This window comes from Megalops cyprinoides, chromosome 7 (genome assembly GCF_013368585.1).
Source record: "Megalops cyprinoides isolate fMegCyp1 chromosome 7, fMegCyp1.pri, whole genome shotgun sequence".
Classification (NCBI taxonomy): domain Eukaryota; kingdom Metazoa; phylum Chordata; class Actinopteri; order Elopiformes; family Megalopidae; genus Megalops; species Megalops cyprinoides.
Window position 1 is genome coordinate 7441505 of NC_050589.1, and position 10200 is coordinate 7451704.

A 10200-nucleotide genomic window follows, 5' to 3' on the forward strand; every position below is an offset into this window, starting at 1 on the left:
CTTCAATAAATCATTTAAGGAACTAGTTATAAAACAGCAGAATTCCAAGTCAGCAGTTAGTTTTCCACTTCATCTTAGTGGCTGAATGGTAGAATTTACAACCAGTAAAGAAAAAACTCAGATACTGTGTGTGTGTGTGTGTATGTGTAGGGCATGTGCATGTATGTGTGTGTGTAACCACTTCAGGCACTAGGTTTTATAATGTCAGATAAGCTTCCATATGAGCTTGACATACGTTAAGTATGTCACTGGTGCCAAATGCTTTCAAAAGTATTGCCTGTATGTCTGTATTCATGGAAATGAGATTGTTGTATGTGCCTTGTCAAAGGCTCAAGGAAGGACAATGATGAAAAGGGTTAATAACTAAATGTGAATATGAAATACCAAAGCTAAAAGAGAAGTTAAATCACATTAACAAATAATAAATTGCATTGTATTGTGTGCAGCACTGTATTCATCTCTATGAGGTCAATTTTATTAAATGTCTAAGTTAACGAAGGAATAATTAGACATCCCTGTTTGGAAAAAAAATGACAGAAAGTGAGCCGCGAACCCCTGTTTGTTGGTAATTTTGCTCCTTTGTTCTGTGAGGGTTTATATCAGTTTTGCCAAAATGAGGATGACAAATTCCACAGTTGACTAAAGGTGACCTGAGGAATCACTGTTTTACAGGGCTGATGGGTTCCGTGTGTGGAGCTACACTGAGAGTGAGTCATATGACACGCACCGCAGTCCTCTTGTGATGCTTTTGATTGGCTTAAGGTTGATGACATGATGAACAACTTACAGATATTTGAATGGAGGGGAGACATTTTTGACTAAACATGCAAATGTTCAGCCCAAGCATCAGGATTTTTATAATTTTGTTCAGTGCAGGATGGGCACAGTACTGGAGTTGTGGGTCCAACATTTCAAGCTTGTCAGTGTCAATAGCCGTATGACCTGGGTCCTTCCACTTCTGCAATACTGTGCATAGCCAGACAATGGTTCTCATGGTAAATGGCTCTATGGTGGAGGATGTTTTTGGCATGAAAGGAATGGTGTTACTTGCAAATTGGTCATTCTCAGCCTGAACATCTATCCACGAAGGTATTATCAAATATTAACATCTGCACTATAATGTTATACTCCAGGAAGGGATCATTATTGATGCCCTGTGTAGGAGTTATGAAAGTCACATCTCTCATGTGGATTTTATAATATCCAAGACGTCTTACTGTTATAAAGTAAACTGTATAGATTCCCCTGAAGCCAAGAAACCTTGATTTTTTTATGTGTGAGCTGACCTACTCTTAACTTGTAACAGGAGTTACAACATAGATGCTAGATTCATATATTCAAGATATGAAATGTGGTCCTCTGCTCTGATTAATATAAATCAGACAATAATTTGTCACAGTTATATTTTGATAGCGATCGTGCAGAATTAAAGCAGACGGGACTGCATCAAACAGATAATAGTATTACCCGTTTTCATTTAAAAAGTATGATCGATACTATTCTTAATTTAGTTGGTATAATATATCATTCAAGTTTGAGCCATAATCTACCAGTGCATCATCTGTTGGGTTGAACTGAGTGCAAATAAATAGATTTCCACGTCCAGGTTATGCAACACTGGCGCCCGTCGTGGACCCCCTTCGTTATTTTCGCGCTTGCCGAGCCTCCGCTGTTTAAATGGGCCAAGTTTGAGAAGCGGCGAAGAGTGCAAATCTTGTTTGGTCTAGGTCTCTGAACTAAAGCGTGACTTTAGAGAGATATACAAAAAAACACGCCTCTAAAAACGCTCCACAAGTTCCAGACATTTACTTCACGGGAACACTTAAAATAAGGAACGTAAATGGGGCACACGGAGTTACACCTCCGTGGATAATAAGTGATCTTAGCTTGCCTCCGTATCATACTCTGTATGACAATGCTTAGAGTCCATTATTCAGGTATCGTACTGTTCTCTGAATATTAAAATAGAAAAAGTTGCTCATTGTGAAATTGTCAGCGAACATTTCTGTGGGCGATGTGTCCTCGTTTCTGTGTTTAAAAAAAAATAAATTAGTTTAAGTGACAAAACGTGAAGGTTTCTCTTTAAAACAAAATTCCTTCAACACGGCGCCTCGCTGATATAGAATCAAGCATTTTAATCAACATAATGTCCACGGCTGAAATCTCTCCAAGATGTCAGGTATTAGCTTTACGAGTCCGATTAGAGGTGGTGGGCAGGAGCGTGGCGAAGCCCGTCACGCGAGTGGAGCTCTGAGCCCGGCGGAGAGCGAGGCTGCTGAAAGCTGGGAACCGGGGAATGACAGACTGTGGGTGAATCTAAACGGACTGCTGTCAGAGAGCGACAACGGAGCCCTGCGCAAAACAAAGTGCCGCGTCTCCAAGTCCGGAGGTGACCAACTCCGAAAACAGGACGTACAAGTTGGGTCGGACGAGCTGCTAATCACTTGTTACCAGCGCTACGCTTTTGGTAACATGCCCGCTATCAAAAAGGAGAGACTGGATGGGGAGGATATGGCATTGGCTGCCTTCAACCAGCCAGAATACCTTGCCCCTTTAAATGCCACCTCTATCCCTGTGGTGACCCCTCATCCACCGGCGTACGATCATATTTTCACCCATCACCGCGCTTACTTGGGACTACACGACACCGCGCTGCATCACCAACACCTCCACCACCATCCCGAAGACTTAATGCTGGAGAGGTTCTCCTCCATCCCCGACTTTCAGCCGTTTTTTGACAACGGGGAGCCCTGCATTGAGGTGGAATGTGGAGAGAACAAGGCTTTTCTATATATTAATAAGCTTTGCCAGGGGAGCAAAGGACCCTCGATCAAATATCGGGGCGAGTGGCTCACCCCGAACGAGTTCCAGTTTGTCAGTGGAAGGGAAACTGCCAAAGACTGGAAACGTAGTATCAGGCACAAGGGTAAGCAGCTTCGTTTCTATACTTCTTATAACTGCAGGGAATTGCTAGGAATACGCGTGATAAATATTTTTATAGCATTTTCTTGTTGTTGTTATTGTAGCCTGTCGCCTTGCTCTTCCCTAGTATGCTCCGCGTTTTGGAATTAAAGGGTTACACAACGCTACAGCAGCTACGGTGGGTATAGTATACTGAAAGGAGTAAAAAAAGAGCAGAGAAAAGCGCAGGCACTTGGTTGCACCTTTCATTGGCATACATGAGCGAAACTGGCTTCTGCAGTCCAACATTTGGAATAAGGTGAAATGCGTTGATGTGTGTTTTTGTACGGTATGGCATGTGTGTATTTTTCTGATTTACGCGGGAGTGGGGATTACCACGTAGATGAACCTAACTGCATGTTACCTGGACCTTTGCAATTGAACGGCTGTTTCCAGAGGCAGCCAGGTATCGGAAACTGCGATGAATGTAGATGTGGATTTGTTTGGATTAGTTGCAGTTTAACTTCATGTAGTCGTCAGTGTCCGTAACATTTCTTCGAGGAGTCATGGCTTTGTGAGCCAGACGTTCGTATAAAAACAATGTAGGAAGAGTACAATAATATTTGTGGCGCACAATACCTGGTGCGAAACACCACCAAATTAAGATACCAAATAAATTACAGTGAAATGGTTTATGCATAATATGGGAACGTGGACCATGAGGAAATGTTTTCGATTTATGGAAATATCGCATGCTTCAGAACAAAGTATGGGTAAATTAAGAGGAGCTGGTATTTTACCGTTTAGGCTATACAGTGAACCTATATATTTTCGGACTAAAAAGGTAGTCTTACTTATTATAAAATTGCTCTTGTTACAAAGTGTGCGTGCGCGCGCGTTTTTTTGGCCCACCCCTCAAGCTACTTACACGGAACTAACTTGAAAATGTGTCACCGAAAATAGGATGGGGAATTTATTGTCTTCGGGGCAAAAGAGGGTGAAAAATAGCTTCATATCCCTGCTTGTGTTTATAAGTGGTGATAACATGTATATTCATCCGGCTAACGCTGAGACCCCCCCCCCCCCCCCCAAACTGCCTCATATACAATAATTTTTATGCACTGAATTATGTTTGGAGGGGATGGAGGTGACGAGTTCTTCAATGGCACGGACTTGAGAGAATGAAAAGGTCTGGCAGTTTTGGAACACAGTCCCATGCTCCCCAACTTCCTCCTGGTTTCAGTATGTCTTATACTTAACTCCTGATTCAAAGAAAAACGCCTGTTTCCGGGGGCGCACAGGGAAGCAAGGCTATTTCTAAGTAAATAAGCGAAAATTATCATTTGACTCCCTGTGTTTTGGTCATTTCTGAGTTATTAACATAGCATTGTTTTTCCGCCTTGGGTATTTACTCATAACGATTTATTCGCTTGCAAAGTTCAAATGGTGCGACATGCCGTGTATTGTTACTTTAGCCACGCGTTACCAAATCAAAGTTTATCGATTATAGCAGACCACCTGTACTTTTATGGGGAGTGAACGAATCATACCAGCTACGCATTTACAAAGCAACAGAAATTCCTGCTTTAAACACATATAGGTATTCCTTATTATGGCTAAAGCTAAATCCGGTTAAAGCGAACTGTCTTTTATGCTCGGTTTATTGGCAACGTGGTCATTGGGCTGTCCGTGTTATTATTCATTCCCTGCTGACGCCCAGCGTTAATGCGCCGCTCTTCTTCCCTCCCTCTCTCTTTCTCTCTCTTTCCCTCTCTCCCTCCTGCAGGGAAAAGTCTGAAGACCCTTATGTCCAAAGGCATCTTACAGGTACATCCTCCAATCTGTGATTGCCCTGGGTGTCGAATTTCCTCTCCAGTGGTAAGATTACAGTTCAGATGAGTGTTTCAATCTTTTCTTTTGTACCTTGTGGCAAATTATGGGTTTCTGATTTTGTGTCTGGGAAACTTCTTCAATAGATAAGTAGGTTATTTGTTTTTGGACTTAGGTTCTATTGCATGCAGCAGTATCATAATTATTCTGACCGTAGCAGAATGCAATAAGAACAGGCCCAATATTTCCTTATGTTTGAATAGACCTGTCATTTCCAAAGTCTTATGCTAAACAGATTTGCTTTGAGTGGTAAACAAATGTCTTGGGTTTAAAGGTGGAGTGAAACAAGAGGATGTGGACCTGCTGGGTTTTGTTGCTTTCTTCCTGAGAGTGAAGTGCTAGAGTGGAAGAATAATGGCTGAATGTGTGTGTGTGTGTGTGTGTGTGTGTGTGTGTGTCTGTTTGGTGGCCAAAGCAGCCTGTGTCAGGTTGAAGAGCGTTTGACTGAAGGCCTTCCTTGTCAGGGTGTCAGGTCAGAGGGTTGGAGGTGAAGTGCCACCACCCCTCCCTCTCGCCCCTCTAACACTGAACCCAGAAGCTCAGGTTTTCTCTGTGGCTTGGCTCTGGTGGGCGTGAATCAGGAGCACAGGTTTGCAGAGAGGTGGAGAGCAAAACCAAGAGCATCCAGCCTTTTATCTCATGAAAACAGAAACTTCACCCGACCTTTAGTCAGCTTTAGTCACATGAGCAATTTAATGGGACTTTTTCTGAGTAAAGGGTACAAAATTAAGAAATGGCGGCCCAGACCTAAGTATGAAATGGCACGTGTGATTATTGCTAATATCTCACTGGGAAAAACAGCTACAAAACAGGTATTCTATATTAAGCATGTTCTTAACAAATTAATTATAATAATTCAAATGGGTGAGTCATTGTGCCCTTGCACGTGGTCTTCCTTCTCATCTCTCTTCTGTTCTTTTCCGTGGATGTCCTGCTCAGCTGTGCTCTGTTTGTGTAGCTGTGTCCATATCCACATTTTTGGTTAGTCACTTTATCTGTAGACCTAGAAATAAGAGCGGTTACGACATCGCCGGGCTTCAGTCATGCGCGGATCGCGGATCTGTCGGCGCTTCTCCGCTTGCGGAGTGGCGACTCGCGGTCTAGCACATATATCCACGCCGGCGCTGCGTTTTTATCTGAAATGAGCCCGTTCGTCGTCGCATCCAACCGTTAATCTGGAGGGAAGTGTGTAAGAGGCTTACGGGCTGCTGAGCGTGGCTCCCGGTGATTACCGTGCGTGAGGCACGCAACGCAAAGGCGTTTTAGATAAGCTGGCGAGGTGTGCGGGTGATACAGGTAACCCGATCGTCTAACAGTTTTTTTTCGGGCAGGAGTGAAGAGAGGGGCGGAATGGTTTTAAAGAGCTTTATTATTTTTGTTTGCGCTGCCTGCCATCATTTGGCGGCAGTCAAGGGATTTTTTTTTAGAACAAACGTGAATTCAGAGGCATTCTTAGTCACTGGAGATAATGTATTTGAAGGGTTAATTTCAAAATTCTCCTTATGTAAGAAAACAAGCAATTGCTGTGGTTCATGGTTCAGTGTAGACCTGGTTTTTGTAAATCGTTGCGTTAGGTCTCTCTGGATTTCTACATTTGATTGTTTTCTACATTCTCCACTAACATCTTAATCTGCGGTTCGATTTTAAGCCATTTCTTTTGTTTAAAACCACATTGCGCTGTAATTACTGAATTCAGTCGTGTAAACAGGGTCAAATCAACGTTTTAGTACAAAGCTTTGAAAACACTGAAACAGTTGCTGCTGGGTTTTGCTGAGTCTCTTTAAACCAAGAAGAGCATCATTCTATTGTTGATGAGAGATAAAAGTTTGCGTAAAGGTCTAATGAGGTAATTGGCACTAGTGTCAGTGTCTGCTGTTCATTTACCGACAGATCTTGATGCCAGTACGTAGAGCAGACTGTTTCAGGCAGTGGCATCCATTTGAATCACACACACAGCTGTGCTTTAAAACTCTCAGGTCAGAGAGGCTGCAGTTTGCTAGGGGTCAATACCATTGGTCATTAACATCAGCGCCCTCCAGTACATGACTATCATTTTCTTAATGTTACTGTGTAATTTATTTTAATGTTACTTTCATGGAAAATATATTGTGGAGACCTGCTCAAAGGTCTCATCAGTCTGTCCCAAGACTGTTTAGCTGTGACGTAGTATGAACATATTCTTTTATGTTTGTATTGACTGAAGTTGAGTTGAATGGGCTGGAGTTGACTGATATTCACGCTTGCTGAAACTGGAAGTGGCAGAGGGTGAATGGTCTACTGTGTACTGTGTCTCTTTGGAATTTTTCTGGTCTGGCTGAGGTGTTACCTTCACCCCTCTGTAGTCCTTTCATCGTCACCGCTCTTTCTTTATTCTGGGGTTGTTTCTCCCTTGATCTCCTCCTGAACCTCCTCCGTCTCTCTCTCTGTCTCCCTCTCTCTCCGTGTCCCTCTCCTCCCCGTCCCTCCCCTCCCATCCCCCGTGTCGCCCTCTCTGCCCTCTCCCTCCCTGGGGGGGCAGCTGTAGACGGCGCCCCGTGAGTGCTCCCTCCCCAGCGCACCGCTGGTTTCCTGAGGGGCGTGGAGGGAGAGGGGCGGCTGGCGGCTCGTCTCATCTGCCTCACAGTCTCCCGCCTCCTCCTCCTCCGCAGGGCATGGGGAGCAGCAGCACACACACGCACACACACAGGCACCACGCACACACACGCACACACACAGGCACCACGCACACACACACACAGGCACCACGCACACACGAACACACTCACACGCACACACACACACACACACAGGCACCACACGCACACACACACACAGGCACCACACGCACACACACACGCACACACACACAGTCGCGCACACACACACACACACACACGCATACACACACAGGCACCACGCATGCACACACACACACACATGCAAGCACACGCATGCAAGCACACACACACGCAGACACACACACACACGCGCACATGCACTTACACAGGCTGACACCGATTAAGGGCATGATTCGATCTATCCACAAAGCAGTTTTCCATTAACTTAAAAAAACATCTTAGCAAGTCCTAGTTTTTTTTCATCACACCCACAAACATCCATGTTATGTAAAGAGCAAATTATTTTCGGTGTCTGGAGCTGGCTGGTGTTTAACTTTTCAGCTTCACTTTAATCTGCTCCCCATGACAGTGTTCTTCAAGCTGCACTGACCTGACACCAGGGTGACTTGAAAATTGGGTCGTGGGGGGGGTTTGTTGTTTCGGAGGTTAGCCTTAGCACGCTCTCCCTCTCTGCCACTGTGCTGTCATGCCCAGTGAGCGTCCGGGCTCTGGTCCAGTGCGATTCGCCGCAGGCTGGGCGGTGAGATGGGGACGGGTTTTTTTTTTTTTTGAGTTCGTGTGGATGGAGAGGTCTGAGCTCGTGCTTATCCAGACAGCCTCCTTGTAAAAAAGCTGAGTTCTGGTGCACTGGGGATTTTGGATGCTGCCACCCAGAAGTGGTAGACGTTGGATCGGTGTCACTTTCAAAGTCGAAAAACCGTGTGCACATGCTTGCAATCCTAACAGGTGTGTGATACTCTGCTAATTGCCCCCTTGTTAATTGCTGTTGGTGGTTGCTTGTATTTTTCTACCAGTTTTTGCTTGGTTTAATATTTAATTTCAGCTGTTTGTGTTTATTGTGGCAGTATTGTTTACTAGTGTGATCATTGCTCTTTCTCACACACTACACCTCTGTCTATGTTCTCTGCACAGGGTTTGAGGAAAGTGCTGTATAATTGAGTCACTATGATATTAGACCTGCGTCTCTGTGGGCCAGGGGTTTTTGGTTAGGGGCCCTGATGATAACAGCTCTCTCATGAGAATACCGGTGTTAATTTCACCTCAGTAAGTGGAAATAGGTATTAAAGGACATTGACCTTGCTCTCTTGTTGCATAAACACTTGACACTCACGCATACAGATTTGCATGCACCTGTATACATATACAAATACAAATATGGCCAAATGCAAAACATTTACTGGATCATTTGTCGAGGAAGCCAATCTAAAGCAATACGGTTGACCAGTGAGTCTTGTGATACGGAGGATAACTGAGTATCTCATGTCCCCATAGACCTCAGTCAGACCTGAACACATGCTGCGGTCCGTCTGCTGTCTTTGTCCTCTTCTGTGTCCACACGCTTGTCCACCTGTCCCTGCAGTAGCTTGCTGTCTGACAGTGCTAGCCCAGGCTCGGGTCTCTGCTTGTCTGGGTGCTAATTAGGACATAGGTGGGATGAAGACTTACAGAACTAAGACGTGGCACCTGTGGTCCTCCATGTTTTTTTTTGGGGGGGGGGGGGGGGGGGGGGGGGGTGCTTTCATCTGTGCCTTGAGAGGTTATTTGCGTTCTTTCGTGCTAATTACATGTGATTTCTGCCCTTTATGCAAGCCATCAGACACATTGCATCCCTTTCGCCTTGTGATCTAGGGACATCATTGTCTTTCACTCTTGCTCACAGTTTCGGGTGCAAAAAAGAGAGTGAAAAAGAGTGTGAACATCAAATGAAGCAGCAGCGTAATGGAGCCATAGTGCTTTTTAGGGAAGTAAAAAAAAAACATGTACTCCAAGTGTATTATTTCTGACTTGGTTATTCTCTTAGAAATTACGTGTTTACAGTTGGTAGTATAAAACTTAGCATTTGTGCATTGAGGTCTGCTGATGCCAGGGTTAGTGTCCCTTTAAGAGCCCCAGGGGCTCACACAGTGCTGTCTCTGTTGTCTCTCTGGAGAAACTCACTTCCTTTGCTTTTTTTTTGAGAACCCAGAAGAGGCCAGGTGGAAATTACCCTCTCCCTTTGCTTTTAAATACCCCTCGAATCTGGGCTTCCCCCGCTCCTTCCTGGGTAGACCACCTGCCATGTTTCGGGCCGTCTGGGTGACAATGACGGGCGTTAGGGGTCATTGTTGTTGTTGTTGTTGTGCCATAGAAGTTTTTGTAAAAAAGTAACACATTTTAAAAGCTCTATGAAAATCATCAGTAAATGTAGACATACAACCATATACCATGCAAATAACCGTGACTTACAACACCAGCCTGTAATTAAACACATTTAGCAGTCGTGTGTCTAACATACCAGCGATAGCAATGAAGATCACATGTGCTTCTTTGCCAGAGCATTATATTTCTGCCTCATTTACCAAGGAAGATTGTTCTAAAGTAAGGATATGAACTGCATTAGATCCTTGGGAAAATCACCACCACCAAAGAGCCACCATCTCTCAGTAAGTATTCAGTCCTTTTATGTGCCAGTGACCGGCAGTGTGAGGGACTGAAGACAAGCCTTGTGGTGCACAGAGGACACTAGTGTGGATCTGTTCAGGGTAAAGAGTCAAGAGTCTGCAACAGCTCTGTAACATGGCCATTTGTATGG

At 44.5% G+C, this 10200-nt stretch overlaps 1 protein-coding gene across 3 annotated transcripts in view; it reads left to right on the forward strand.

Moving 5' to 3' along the window:
• Window positions 1–1813: 1813 nt before the first annotated feature.
• The window catches only part of LOC118781432 (sterile alpha motif domain-containing protein 11-like), a 61164-nt gene continuing 52777 nt past the window's right edge, over window positions 1814–10200 (forward strand). Inside the window, exons 1-2 of one of the 3 annotated variants that reach the window (XM_036534479.1) lie at window positions 1814–2926; window positions 4688–4779. In XM_036534479.1, coding sequence (XP_036390372.1) covers window positions 2173–2926; window positions 4688–4779 — 846 coding nt within the window. In that variant the 5' untranslated portion in view covers window positions 1814–2172. Of the gene's footprint in view, window positions 2927–3181; window positions 3221–4687; window positions 4780–10200 lie in introns of those variants that run through there. The other 2 variants (XM_036534480.1, XM_036534481.1) reach the window with 2 other exon arrangements.